The 15883-nt window shown below is 37.5% G+C and overlaps 1 protein-coding gene and 1 long non-coding RNA gene across 6 annotated transcripts in view; one reads left to right on the top strand and one right to left on the bottom strand.

The window, feature by feature from the left end:
* The window catches only part of LOC133650922 (prolyl 4-hydroxylase subunit alpha-2-like), a 38832-nt gene extending 29535 nt beyond the window's left edge, over nucleotides 1-9297 (bottom strand). For 3 of the 5 annotated variants that reach the window (XM_062048698.1, XM_062048701.1, XM_062048700.1), the window contains exons 1-4: nucleotides 9140-9296; nucleotides 4567-4669; nucleotides 4181-4277; nucleotides 2302-2453 (exon numbers count right to left, since the gene is read on the bottom strand). In XM_062048698.1, coding sequence (XP_061904682.1) covers nucleotides 2302-2453; nucleotides 4181-4277; nucleotides 4567-4651 — 334 coding nt within the window. In that variant the 5' untranslated portion in view covers nucleotides 4652-4669; nucleotides 9140-9296. Of the gene's footprint in view, nucleotides 1-2301; nucleotides 2454-4180; nucleotides 4278-4566; nucleotides 4670-9139 lie in introns of all 5 variants that reach the window. The other 2 variants (XM_062048702.1, XM_062048703.1) reach the window with 1 other exon arrangement.
* LOC133650923 (uncharacterized) overlaps nucleotides 8700-15883 on the top strand; it is a 32772-nt gene continuing 25588 nt past the window's right edge. The window contains exon 1 of the long non-coding RNA XR_009826333.1: nucleotides 8700-8731. This is a non-coding gene — a long non-coding RNA (uncharacterized LOC133650923). The remainder of the gene's footprint in view (nucleotides 8732-15883) is intronic.

Here is a 15883-nt window from a genome sequence, read left to right as displayed (position 1 = left end):
TTTGATCGTCTGCTTTGCGCTTCGCCATGACGGTAGTGTGACGTCATTATGCGACGCGTCGACGCACAAAAACGGCGTCGACGTATTTACGTAACCGATGACGTCGACTACGTCGACGCGTCGTTTCAGCCTTAGTATGTATGTAATGTAGTAACATGCACATTTATAATAACATTTAATATTTACGTATTTTGATAACTTTAAGCATATGCGGCACCTTAATTTCAAAAATTACACATCACATTTGCTTTTTTTTTTCTTCATCACTGATTACTGCTCATCGCAGACTTCATGAGAGCCAACCAAACATAATAAAATATCACTTACTGTACAGTGTCTGCTGTCATTAAGATGCCGACTAATAGGATGTCTATGCTCCATCCAGACCCACACCTCCCGCCACCTGAACAGTTTTTTCCCCTCGGCCATCAGGCACATGAACAATAACTCCTAACAGTAGCTCCTTGAATTCCTTCAAAGTCTATAACAAGATTTGATAGCTCAGTTACAGCTCTTTTTATTACCAAATATGTGTTATATGTGTTTTATGTTGCACGATTGCACCAAGAAAAATGTGTTCTCAAACAATGGCTATAAAACTATTCTGATTCTGATATATTCCCATTTAAATGAAGAATGGCCATAATCCTCACAAAGAAATGAGATGGGGGGTATCTCTTTGTGTCTTTCTCACCATTTCCGTGCCTTAAATCAGTGGTCCCCAACCTTTTTGTAGCTGCAGACCGGTCAACGCTTGAAAATGTGTCCCACGGACCAGGGAGGGTTTTTTTTTTTTTTTTTTCCATAAAGAAATACAATCATGTGTGCTTACGGACTGTATCCCTGCATACTGTATTGATCTATATTGATATATAATGTATATATTGTGTTTTTTATGTTGATTTAATTAAAAAAAAAAAAAAAAAAAAATTATAATTTTTTATTTTTTTTTTATTTCTTGTGCGGCCCGGTACCAGTCGGTTGGGGACCACTGCCTTAAATGGCTGTCAAAGTGTATCAACTTGTCGGAATATGTCCTCAGAATTCTTCTGTCCAGGTGTGATGCATGATACACACGGTAGTGATAACGGCGCCGCTATAAATACTTTGTCTGCGTTAGCGCTTATAATAACAGTATCACCAATAATTGGTTAATATTCAAAATGTAAATGGAGAATTGTTGAAGCTTTTTGAATGGTTATCTATTGGATATTATGGACAAAATAGATGACCTCCCATTGGCTCTGCTGTAAGCAGACTTTTATTTACATTTATTTAACATTTAGTTAGGATGGAATTTTAAAAAATCCATCCGTCGTCATGTCTTTCATAATGATTGTGAACGATAGGCAAAATTACAAAAAAGTGGAGTTCCCCTTTAAAGCGTACAGTACATATCTCTAAGGGCTACCCAGTAAAATTCAGCTCGGTCGACCGTATTAACAAAAAGGAAGAATGGAAAGTACAGTAACAAGTTTAAATGTGATTGTTTATCGATTGGGCAACTTCTTTTTACACTTATGTGACACTTGTGGTCAAAAATTACTGTTAACACTTATTATAGCCACCATTATGTTATTTGTGATGTTAAGAATTCAGTTTAGTGGAAGTGTTTGTGAAGCCGTGATGGGCGCTGTTTGTCTCTGTGTGTTTGTGTCTGTGTGTTTAAGTATGCATGATTGCGATGGGAGTCAGGTGGGGGTGGCGAGGGTTTGTTGTGACTTGTAGTTTGGTAATAATTGTCAAGAAATCAACTGACAGATGTTGCATTATACAGTAAATATGTATTTTCTTTACACTGTTCAATGATGGCCTTACGACCCAGTCGAAGTCGCATCAATATAATGTTTCACCTTCCAGGGAATTTGGACTTATTGCAGACCCAAAATCCACACTTGAGATATGCTTATCTGGCTCGCACAGATACAGCAAAAACACAATCACGTACTGACAACAAAAATGGGCTAACTGTCAGATGATCAACAGCTGCAGCAAAAACAATACAGCTTTTGGTCCTCTCTAACTCATCTGTTGAGCAAATGGTTCATTGTCCAACGTGTTCTGAATTTGGCGTCTGTTTGTTGCTTACCAGTCATAGTACAGAGAAATGGTTGATTTTTGACCTTATGGAGAATGAACGCAACCTGTGTAGCGTTTATGTTATCGACAGTAAACGGAAGATTTGTACAGAAGAGTAGCACCAAACAAAGCAAATGCCATATAGACAGTGAATAATGTTTTCACCATCACAGACAGATGACAAACAAAACAATCTTGCTCCATGTGTACTTATTTTCCTACCATCTGAAGGATTCTGCAGCACCAGGTTTTCCAGTTGTGACCACTCTGTGTTGAGTCTCTTCATCAGCTTGTACGCGTTCACTGGGTGAGCCAGGAAGCCTTCCGGGTCAGACGTGGACACTTTGGTCTGATCGTCCAGCTTCTTGGCCCAGCTTAAACCAGAGCAATATCTTATTAATGCTATGAATAACAAGGCAAGTGGAAAAGTTCTCACATCATTGAAATGAGGGAGTATTCCCTGAAAGAGAGAAAGCGAATTAAAGAAAAGCAGCGGTCCAAACATTAAAGAGAGGCTAACAAAGATGTGTGATAATCTATATTAAATGAATATTATTAATAAGGGGAGTTTGAAAGACACTGATTTAGACTTTAAAAGCTAACCAACAAAGCTCAGGTACACACAACTAGTAAGTAGCACTTGGCTAAGTAAAAAGCTAACACAAGATGTAAAAGCAGTTGATTTATTATTATATTGTCTTATTACTTTTAAAGGGGACCTATAATGATTTTAATCTACATTCAAAACACTCCAAAATATATGCCTCTGAGCAAATTTTGCTCCATAGTCACTTTTCATAAACATTGTATAGATTAACCAGGTCATAACATAAGGTACACCATCAATACAGACCTGCTTGAAAAAAAATCTGCTTTAAGCAGCATTCATGCCACTGTATGTTGCATGTTGACGTTATTATGCGCAATCCATGATTAATGAAAATAATATTTCATCCTGCCTTTTTTTGTTTCCTTATAACCTGAAGCAGAGGGGAAAGACCGACTGTACATAGCACGACTTTGCCAGACTGAAACACTTCACAAACAGGTGTGCAAAACTGCATGCAAGCTCATTCCAAAATGCATGCACCCTATGATTTGACACTTTGGCATTGTTTCACACAAATATCCAACATTGTAACAAAATTATAAGTCAGAAAATACAAAATTCATCATAGGTCCCCTTTAAAAAAACAGCGGTGTAAGGAGGGAGCCCTGATGAACCTCACACTGAAGAGAAGCTAACAAATGTATGTTAAATGTCTATTAATAATGAGCGAAGTTTGAAAGACACTGATTTAGACTTTAATATGCTAACCAACAAAGGTCAGGTGCACACAACTGCTAAGTAATAAGCTAAAACTTGAAAAGTCTAACAGATTACTCTTCATTCACAATTGAAGTTAAAAAGTGGCTTTGGAGCAATCAAAGCTGCTCACACGGTCACTAAGATGGGCATTATGTTTGACACATCAACCTAATGTGTATTATATTTATCCATGAGAGCATTTTTATTGTAAATTGTGAGGTGTGTCTGTTAAAATCATGGTTGTTTTTACAAATGATGACAGATGTGAACAAAAGCATGTATTGTCTTTGTGTGATGATGTAAATGAGGTGTGGTTGTATTGTATATTAAGTATGTGTCCATGAAAGGGCATTTTATGACTTTTTTCTTAATACTTGTGTATGATTTTATTGTCATAATTTTATTGCATGCTTTTTGTATCCCTTTAATTTAGGTAGCCAGGGACTGCAGATGGAAATTAGCTATTTAGCTATAATCTGGTACAGAACATATCTGTCTTTGAGCTTAATGTTTCTGTACATTGTCCCTTCAAATAAAGGAAAAAAATAAAATAAAAAATGCCGTTGATTACTCTTTATTTTGTCATACTACTTGTAGTGCCCAAAACCAAACAGAGGCTTTTTTTCTTCACGTTATTTGAGTGATTTGTTTTGTTTTCACAGCACAAAAATGTGGCAGAGAAATTTTGCTGGATTCCAACATCATGCCCTTACCTGTCACTGCCAGTGCCAACTCATCATCATTATCATTTACTTTGCTTTGCCTCTACACTCATATTAAAGAATGCTGTACCTTTTGACCTCAGCCAGCTTGGACTCCTCTGCCTTAATGTACTCTCTCAGGGAGTGGACCAGTTCTTTCTCTGTGTACAGGAGGTCTGTCATTTGGCCTGTGGGTGTGGAGAAGATGGACATCTTTAAGGATTGGTTTGGATCTTGAAACAAAGTGCAGTGGCCATGAGCTTATGAGGCCAGGCATCCATTTGTGCAAAAACTTGTCCTGGAGCAGAGTAATGGACAATTCCATGGAATTGTTGAACCATGAGGAATTCAATGGACATTGCCAGGGGAGACAAATAATAACCTGTTTTGCTTTTTGCATGTAAGAATCTTGGCAATGGAATGGACCAGTCAAGTTGCAATACATTACAATCTATAATATCTTGGAACTTACTGTACCTATGGAGGAGAATATTTCAGCATGGGTTATCCAGCAGCAGCAGCATAGCAAAGTCCAGGGGATAAGACACAGGAACATCTTCATTTTGTCTTATTCAATAACCTACATGGACATCATAAATCGCATTATTTACAGAACAACTACAATTTTATAAGTGGATATTTGCAAAAAATAGTAATACAAAAACTAAATACATGTATATTTTTAAAAACAATAGCAAATATAATAGAATATAATATTTACCAAATTATCTCCACATTATTATTCTGTTTTTGTTTGTTTTGCTTTTAATTTGGCTTTTTTTCTACATAAATTTTTTTAAAATCATATTTAATGAGTCACATGTCCAACATGTTATCATTACAGATGATTTAGCTTGCAGTAATATAAGCCCCGCCCCTTGTGACGTTACCATCATTGTAGTTGCTAGAGAACCCCAACAGCAGCTTGTTTGCGTGAGTACAAAAAAAGTATTGTGAGTGGATTTTTGCAAAAAAATATAGTACGACAAAAAATTAAAAAAAGGATTTTAACAGCAATAGCAAATATAATATAATAATTATATAATAATATACTAACCAAAGGATCGCCAGATGTTTGTTTACATTTTTCTTTGGCTTTTTCCTTTATTTAATTTTTTGCGATGGCAAAGAGAGAGTGTGATGTCTACTATAGTACCGGAAATTTTACTTACTGTGACACACTGTAGATGAGTGGTGCTGTCCTGGTTGATCAGTGTAATATGACGGTAATAAGTTGACAATAACAATAATAGAAGAATGGAATGTACATAGCGGAGTGTTACCTGTGTTTAGGTGCTTACATAATTTGTATATTTTGTCATACAGTGGTTAACTTCTTTTTACACTTGTATGAATTGAAAATGCAAGAATTTTACTTTGCCTGTCATAATGCTTAAACAGATTAAACCATTGTCCAATCTTCCCTTTGGGATATTTTTTTGGTCCTCCAAATGACTTTGCTACCTCAGAATATTCCATTATTAGGGACGGCGTGGCGAAGTTGGTAGAGTGGCCGTGCCAGCAATCGGAGGGTTGCTGGTTACTCGGGTTCAATCCCCACCTTCTACCATCCTAGTCACGTCCGTTGGGTCCTTGGGCAAGACACTTCACCCTTGCTCCTGATGGGTGCTGGTTAGCGCCTTGCATGGCAGCTCCCACCATCAGTGTGTGAATGTGTGTGTGAATGGATGAATGTGGAAATACTGTCAAAGCGCTTTGAGTACCTTGAAGGTAGAAAAGCGCTATACAAGTATAACCCATTTATCATTTATTTATTTATTATGTGTTGGCATTGAGCTGATAGAGCAGATACAATCTGGTGTGGTAGCAGTTCAGCCAAGGGGGAATTTTGACCTGTTTCCAAAAAGTGTTGCATTTGTTTTCCAACGAGATTAAACATTGCTTATTCACGCATGGGGCTTTGTGGTAGACTGTGTTCACTGTGCACTGACTTGCATTGGCAATAAAAGTTGAATCAGCAGAAATGCTGCTTGAATACTCAATCATTCTTTAACAAATGCATTTTTTTAAACCTACAAGCTTTGTTTTTAAGATTTCCTGTCTTATTCTTTGAACCTGCCTCAAATTAAAATGCATAGAAAAAAACACTAGAATAGTTCACCAAAACTAAGTGCATTCTTGCAAGTACTTTAGTTTGCTTGATGAATGTCACTCAAGAGGTCTAAACTACTATATCACGCAATAACTCGTATTGTAGACATTGCACAGTTTGCCTTTCTCAAACACTGAAACAACCATCACACAATCCTGCAAAGAAGTCTGCAGGAGTTTGGTTCCTGACCCCAATGTGGCCTTTATGACAGATGTAAAAACAGGGCAGGATTTAAGAGAATACGGGCGGAAATTCCAAGCAGCTGTATTCTATGAAATGGGCTGTAAAACATGTGTGTTGCTTCAGTTTTTAATGGGCTTTTAATCTCTTTGCTATTGCATTTGGGTTTTTTTTTTCTCAAAAGTTTGGAATTCAAACTGTCATCATGCTCCAAAATAATCACATGTAGCTGGACTCATTGTTTCCAGTCTGGATGCACTGTGTGTTTTTAGGAGGAGGTAGGACATTTTACTCAAAGGATTTGGTTAAGTTAAGTGAAACAAGGTGTCATTGTAATTTTACCCTATTTTAATGTTTGCTTAACTGTGTATAAAATGAACTGAACTTTCACAAATATTCATATACAGGCTTAAATTCAAACACTGCATGCTATTGGATAACTTTTCCTGTCCCAGCGGTGACCCTGTGCTTAAATAAATACATGTCATGTCACGCATTTGTTATCATGTGAGGGGATCCATGCGGAAATGAACACCCATCTACACTTTCCTTAAAGCGCCAAACCGCTTTTAGTGGAACATAAGCACTATGGAAGATAGTTAATCTAATAAATACATGCTTCCAGTGGCCACATTTCAGACATCTTTTTCTTGCGCATGTATAATTTGTGGCAAATGTTAGAGTGAAGCAGTGTGCACATGTCTAGATATGTTACGAATATGTTATTTTGTCCATTTCAATACATCAAAAGGTGATTATGACCAACACATTCAGTTTTGTCTTGCCTGTACAGTTCACTACTTAACATTTTATACTGTTGCGCTGGTTGATTTTATGAGCAACTGCGCACAGACGACAACAATCGGATCATGTTTTTTATTATTTTATCTGTCTTAAGGCAGCAACCGTGAACGCCATATTTATAAATGGGAATTTAAATCTACCCTTGAGATTTTGTCCATGATTTTTGGTGAAAAATGTGTGTACTATATAATATACATTAAATCAGGGGTCCCCAAACTTTTTGACTCAGGGGCCGCACTGGGTTAAAAAAAATTGGCCGGGGGCTCCGCTGGGATAGGCTCCAGCACCCCCCGCTACCCCTAAAGGGACAAGCGGTAGAAAATGGATGGATATATATATATATATATATATATATATATATGTATGTATGTATGTGTGTATATATATATACATACACACATACATACATACATACATACATACATACATACATACATACATACATATATATATATACATACATACATACATACATATATATATATATATATATATATATATATATATATATATACACACATATATATGTATATATATGTATGTATATATATACACACATACATACATACATACATACATACATACATACATACATACATACATACATATATATATATATATATATATATATATATATATATATATATATATATATATATATATTCCGAGCACAATGTCACGTTATCGATGAGAAAATGCATTTTTAGACAATATGATTTGCCTGAGCGGCTAGGAGACACCGAGAGTAACAAGCGGTAGAAAATGGATTAGAAAGGACAGATTTAAAATAATAATAATTTTTAAAAAATAGATACACACACACACACACACATATATATATATATATATATATATATATATATATATATATATATATATATATATATATATATATATATATATATATATATATATATATATATATATATATATATATATATATATATATATATATATATTTATATATAGGTTGATTGGCAACACTAAACTGGCCCTAGTGTGTGAATGTGAGTGTGAATGTTGTCTGTCTATCTGTGTTGGCCCTGTGTTGAGGTGGTGACTTGTCCAGGGTGTACCCCGCCTTCCGCCCAAATGCAGCTGAGATAGGCTCCAGCGACCCCCCGCGACCCCATGAAAGGGACAAGCGGTAGAAAAAGGATGGTATGGATGGATATATATATATATATATATATTTTTTTTTTTTAACTTGGGACTTCCCACGGGCCAGATTTTGGACGCTGGCGGGCCGGATCCGTAGTTTGGGGACCCCTGCACTAAATCATCAAAGCCTATATAAGGTGCATTTCATTTTTTTTAAATTGACTTAGATGTATTTTTTTTAAACGATAAACCTATAAATTTTATAAATGTAATACATATTTTTTCGAATATTAAAATATTTTAGAATCATATTTAATGAGTCATGTCTCCAACACATTTTTTAAAACATAAATAATTTAACTTGCGAGCCATAAGCCCCGCCCCCTTGTGACGTCACACTGTAGTAGTTTCTAGAAGAGAACCCAAACGCGGCAGCTCGTCCGCGTGAGTAAAAAAATAAGGAATTTCTGGTGAAAATAGCAATACTTGTGCTTCTTAAACATTTTAAAAAGGTATTCCTGTGAATAACAACAGCCGAGTGTGTTGTTGTTGATACTGTGGCAAGTTCGATAAAGTTTCTCACATTCACGAGGTAAAACATGACAACAACATTGCATCCCCTTCCTTTTATGAGTGCATGGAGCGAAGCCGGAAATAAATAAACACGCAGGTGTGTAACGATGACATTAAGCCGTTGTCGTTCGCCCTTCTTGAACTCCTGAACTCTTGTAAGCCGATGAGTTCGGAGCCAGTTGTTGCAGGTAACCATGCCAGCATGTTCGGAACCATTCGCTTTGTACAAGTATGATGTATGATGTCGCCATTGAGAGACAATATCCTGCATGGACTCACCTTCGTCTCCCGGAGGTTGAAAAGTGGTGTCACTCCTCGCAGTATGAACAGTTTTCACCCCCGGGTGAAGAGGACAGAGAAGTGGGTGTAAGTGGATGTCGCTGCCACGTACAGAACCTACTGGAAGGCGCGCTATAATACATGTAATAGCCGCGCAACGACATGGGTGTTGGAATTTCTGTGTTGCATTTGGGTCCCCTCGTACAGTTTAGCTTTTGTGAGGCTGAAATATTTGAGTGTCCTCGTAAAATTCAGCTGAAATATGCTGTGACGCATCAGTCATCAGTTCATTGTCAGCATGTCTGTATGATTACATACATGACGTATACCTTCTATAATAGTCAAGGGTTCTAAACTCCAGTACACTTTATTATAGTGATTACGGTAAAGTGGTACATGCAGTCAGTCACGTTTACAGAGTTACCAAGGCTTGTTCTATGGATGATGAAACATTTCACATGGACTTAATTGAAGCCATTTAGTTTTATTGGGGGTCTACTTTTGTTCCCTTCTTTTAACGTCGATTGTGTCTCACCATGAATTGATTAACGTGGACCCCGACTCATTGGCGTTGTTAGGCCTATTTTAGGGGGGCTCAAGCCCCCCTAAAATGTTCTTAAGCCCCCCTAAATAATTTGTTGTTAAAAAAAAAACTTTTTTTTTTTTTTTTTTTTACAAATACATGCTGACATATTCATTATAAAGTGGCCCGAATATGAGTTTAAATAAATAATCATATAACCTGTCATTATTCACTCAGTTTCCCCTCACTTCATAGTGTAAGGTAGAGAGCCCCTTTAGTGCGTCGGTATCCAATCCATTCCACTTGTTCATATAGAAAATGCCCACATCACTCAAAAGCCAGTCCGCATTTTCTCTGCGACCTTGCTTGCGGTCTGGCAGGTGATTGATTGATTGATTGAGACTTTTATTAGTAGGTTGCACAGTGAAGTACATATTCCGTACAATTGACCACTAAATGGTAACACCCGAATAAGTTTTTCAACTTGTTTAAGTCGGGGTCCACTTAAATTGATTCATGATACAGATATATACTATCAGATATATACTATCATCATAATACAGTCATCACACAAGATAATCACATTGAATTATTTACATTATTTACAATCAGGGGTGTGGAGGGGGGGGGGGGTAGGATATGGACAGCAAGTAGCGGACATAGAGAGAGAGAGAGAGAGAGAGAGAGAGAGAGAGAGAGAGAGAGAGAGAGAGAGAGAGAGAGAGAGAGAGAGAGAGAGAGAGATCAGAAGGCATAAGAAAAAGTATCGGCATTTGATTGTTTACATTTGATTATTAGCAATCCGGGGAGGGTGTTAGTTTACGAAGCACATTAGCACACAGCACTGCAGAAAAGAACCTTGTGTCTGCAATTGTAAATAATTTAGTTTTTAAGTTTTGTGTTTCTTGTCGAATCTATATAAAGTAATATACATTAGCCTATTGTTAAAATAATGAAAACATCATTAAATATATTTGTTTTATTGTATTGTTACATTAATAGCTGTTGTATTATTATAGGATGGCTTGTTAAACATTTCATAGGATTTTCAGAGGGTGGAAAAACCAAGACATTTAATATAAAATGTAAAATGAATAAATACATAAAAAGAAAAAGAAAAAAAATGGTTAAAAGCCATCGTCCCGGGGAGCATTTAATTTCGTCCCGTGCATTTTTTTTACCGTCCCCGGGACGACGGGACTGCGTTAATCTCAAGCCCTGGAAGTTACATTTTATTGTTTGCATTATTTGTTTCAGCATTGCACTTTGAAGATGGTCCCTCAGCTCTTTGACAGCTTTGGCTCTTTTTCAGATCAGCAGACTAAGTCTTTCATATTTACAGTATATATAAATGTTTCTCATTTCTATTCAGACTTCCATATATATTTAATTTCCTTAACGGCTTGCCATAATATATATATATAAATATATTATATACAAGCCAAATTATCCCGATCCAGATATTACTTTAATTCAAGTAATTAAGTAATATTTCCAGGGCTTGAATTTACAACCATTTTAGTCACATATGAGCCCAAATTGTAATATGTGCAACTTCAAAATATTTGGGAACAAATAATTATTGTATTGTGAGCGAAAGTTGTGGCATGTTGTGAATTAAAGGCCTACTGAAACCCACTACTACCGACCACGCAGTCTGATAGTTTATACATCAATGATGAAATCTTAACATTGCAACACATGCCAATACGGCCGGGTTAATTTATAAAGTGCAATTTTAAATTTCCCGGGAAACTTCCGGCTGAAAACGTTTCGGTATGATGACGTTTGCGCGTGACGTCACGGGTTGAAGCAGACATTTTGGAATAGCACGGTGACCAGCTTAAGTCGTCTGTTTTCACCACATAATTCCACAGTATTCTGGACATCTGTGTTGGTGAATCTTTTGCAATTTGTTCAATTAACAATGGAGACTGCAAAGAAGAAAGCTGTAGGTGGGATCGGTGTATTAGCGGCTGGCTACAGCAACACAACCAGGAGGACTGGATAGCAGACGCGCTACCGTGAGTACAGCTTTGGCTTCCAAACATTTAATCGCTCGCCCGTACGTGCGTGCCGCTATGTGCATGTCACGTACGTAACTTTGGGGAAATATATGTTTCTTGCCGACTCTGATGGCGGTCGGGGTGTCGTCGAAAGCTACAACGCCGTCCGCCGCCGCGCCGCTGTCCTCACCTGTCTGGGTTGACTTCCTCCGTCTCCGGGCCGCCGACCGCACCGATCATCGTGGTGAAGTCCTTCGTCGCGCCGTCGATCGCTGGAACGCAGGTGAGCACGGGTGTTGATGAGCAGATGAGGGCTGGCGTAGGTGGAGAGCTAATGTTTTTAGCATAGCTCTGTCGAGGTCCCGTAGCTAAGTTAGCTTCAATGGCGTCGTCAGCAACAGCATTGCTAGGCTTCGCCAGGCGGCACAGCATTGACCGTGTGGTTACAGTTCCAGGGTTTGGTAGTATTGTTGATCTTCTGTCTATCCTTCCAGTCAGGGGCTTATTTCTTCTGTTTCTATATGCAGTTAAGCACGATGGTATCATGTTAGCACCGTAGCTAAAGTGCTTCGCCGATGTATTGTTGTGGAGATAAAAGTCACTGTGAATGTCCATTTCGCGTTCTCGACTCTCATTTTCAAGAGGATATAGTATCCGGGGTGGTTTAAAATACAAATCTGTGATCCACAATAGAAAAAGGAGAGAGTGTGGAATCCAATGAGCCCTTGTACCTAAGTTACGGTCAGAGCGAAAAAATATACGTCCTGCACTGCACTCTAATCCTTCCCTCTCACTTTCCTCATCCACAAATCTTTCATCCTGGCTCAAATTAATGGGGTAATCGTTGCTTTCTCGGTCCGAATCGCTCTCGCTGCTGGTGTAAACAATGTGCAGATGTGAGGAGCCCTTCAACCTGTGACGTCACGCTACTTCCGGTACAGGCAAGGCTTTTTTATCAGCGACCAAAAGTTGCGAACTTTATCGTCGATGTTCTCTACTAAATCCTTTCAGCAAAAATATGGCAATATCGCGAAATGATCAAGTATGACACATAGAATGGATCTGCTATCCCCGTTTAAATAAGAAAATTTCATTTCAGTAGGCCTTTAATAACATAGAGGCTAATGCCATGACTTTCATTGTGTTTCACTGTATCTTGAAGGATCATGCAAGTAATTGTTTTTTGTTGATGCTGAAAAAAAATTGTCACTGTGCAAACCCATGTTTGCTGTTGTACTGAACACAGATTGAAACTAAACCGACTGAAATAATAATAATAACAATGAATAATTTCTAAGTCTTTGTTAGCGTTTGTGAAGTTTTGTGCTCGTGCGCTACGTTCGCTCGCATCCTGCATCTCCTGGGGGCTAAGCCCCCCTTGTCCTTAAAAGCTAGTGACGCCCCTGCCCCGACTTAAACAAGTTGAAAAACTTATTCGGGTGTTACCATTTAGTGGTCAATTGCACGGAATATGTACCGTACTGTGCAATCTACTAATAAAAGTCTCAATCAATCAATCAAAAGCGTTGTTGTGAATTTGTAAGTGATACCAATTGGAAATAATAGGGACAAATGTGCACTTTCGTCACCGCACGATTGGCAACACTAATTTGGCCCTAGTGTGTGAATGTGAGTGTGAATGTTGTCTGTCTATCTGTGTTGGCCCTGCGATGAGGTGGCGACTTGTCCAGGGTGTACCTCGCCTTCCGCCCTAATGCAGCTGGGATAGGCCCCAGCACCCCCCGCGACCCCGAACGGGACAAGCGGTAGAAAATGGATATATGGACACTACTAAGGCCTATTTAAATCAGGATTTATATCTAAATCCTAAACATCCTATACATTTTCTACCGCTTGTCCCTTTCGGGGTCGCGGGGGGGGGGGGTGCTGGAGCCTATCTCAACTGCATTAGGGCGGAAGGTGGACAAGTGGCCACCTCATCGCATGGACAACACAGACAGACAACATTCACACTCACATTCACACACTAGGGCCAATTTAGTGTTGCCAATCAACCTATCCCCAGGTGCATGTCTTTGGAGGTGGAAGGAAGCCGGAGTACCTGGAGGGGAACCCTAGCAGTCACGTAGAGCACATGCAAACTCCACACATGGAATATAAATATTTAAGATTTTTTGCATTTGGGTATTAATCAGCCTAATGTGTATTTAGTTGTTTTATCATTATATGAGCAAATACAATTAAACTAGCTTTTAACTTGTCTGAGGTGAATCTTATCTGTTACAGAGTGGCAAAAATGTGAATAAAAAGAACACAAAAGCCTCTGGAAGTACAAATATTTGCAATAAATTCGGCATGAAGAGGATTTTAAAGGGGGCTTATGCAAAACCGACATTTCTTACCTATTGGTACCTGTTGTTGTGTATTTGGGATCTGCATAAGTCTTGAAAATTTGAAAGGGCAATCTTGCCTTCCTTCACACTTCCTCCAAACCAGCTATTTGAATTTTTCCCCAATCGCAACGTTTTTTTCCACAATCGTGTCGTCAGCGGATATCTCCTTCTTTGGTAGAAAATGTATCCAAAGTGCTTTGCGCGAGTCCGCCATTGTAGTGCGCAATTTAGTCAATAAGCTCCTTCTTTTTCTCTATCCTCGTGTTGTGGGGCAGACTGGCTCGTACTTGCATATACATCTTGCGCTGCTGCCATTTCTGATACAAAGTAGCATAACTTATATCTGTCAGTAGAATCTATATGGAAGCACTAAAAACTAAAACATGGATAATGGGGAGAAGACGCTTTTGATGTGGAGCCATGTAATAAGACCACCCACAAAACGGCGCATCATGAAGGGACAGTCAGAAAGCATCTTTAAAAAAAGTCTGTTAAACATAATCTATGCAAAATTTTGACCGAAGAAACACCATTACATGTTATGTAGACCACAAGGAAGTGTTTTAAATATTGAAAAAAAAATCTAATATGGTGTACTTTTATTCATAAAGGTGTTGCCCCGCATACTTTAAAACTTCTTATATCAGTACAGTATGTATAAATGAAAGTATGGGACAGAGAACAATTTCAGCTCATGTCTAATATTTTTTCATGCATGATTATGTTCTCTTCTATTAACGTTTACTTGTTTGATGCATCTAGTAATTGTAACTTTTCATAATTTTTCAAATTAAGGTCTAATGTATATTTTAAAGGGATTTTAGTCAATTTGTTCTTATACTGGTAGAAGTATTATATAACGCTATATTCCATATTCAATATCCATCCATTCATTTTGTAAATCAAAAACGTTATTGAGTAGAAAAATTGTGAATAAAAAAGATATGGATTTGTACCCCTGTAATTTTACTTGTACTTGTGTACAAGTACTATTTCTTGACTACTATTTTGGTGTTATCAAAAAATGTTACAAAATAATGGTGACCTTTGACCAGCAGGCGTCACTGTGGATCATCATAAGATTATGCCTTCCCAAACTACACATTTTGTAACATACTGTATCTATGTAGTACGGTGGTAGAAACTGATAAGCTTTGAATCCCAGATCCATTTTTTTTTTTGGTAGGAATGATCCTTATATTATCTATGTGTGACCCTAATGTGTTAATTCACTGTACATTAGTAATGTACTTTACCACTGATACTTTGTGCAAAATTGCAAATATACGTGTCTGGTCAAATGTAAAAAGTGGTGTTTTTCAAATGTTGCTGCTCTTTGGGAACCATCTTTAAACAATTTAAAATCACAGGGCAAAACAAATGATTTTTAAACCATTTTTTCTGCACTGACTGCGTTATCTTATCTATATTCAACTCTGTATGTAGGGTCTCTAAATAGCTGAAGATAAAAATAAAAACAAGATACGTACTGAGTGATTCATTTTAATTGCCAGTATTTTTTTTTTACATAAACAACATGCAATGGCTGTTTTATAGCAACTGCTATGTATAATTTAATGATACTTAGATTATGTATTATTTAGGAAACTTTACCTAAATAAATGTAGGCTTTGTTTGCCTATGTGAGATTAATGTAGTGTCATATACTATATACTGTATATATTTGTTTTACCCACAATCACTTTTCATATACAAAACTCAAAACCAGTGAAGTTGGCGCGTTGTATAAATCGTAAATAAAAACAGAATACAATGATTTGCAAATCCTTTTTAACCTATATTCAATTGAATAGACTGCAAAGATAAGATACTTAAGGTTCGAACTGGCAAAGTTTGTTAT

Source organism: Entelurus aequoreus, linkage group LG05 (assembly GCF_033978785.1).
Source record: "Entelurus aequoreus isolate RoL-2023_Sb linkage group LG05, RoL_Eaeq_v1.1, whole genome shotgun sequence".
Classification (NCBI taxonomy): Eukaryota; Metazoa; Chordata; class Actinopteri; order Syngnathiformes; family Syngnathidae; genus Entelurus; species Entelurus aequoreus.
The sequence above is the reverse complement of the archived record's forward strand: the minus strand, read 5'-3'. Positions and strand labels throughout refer to the sequence as shown.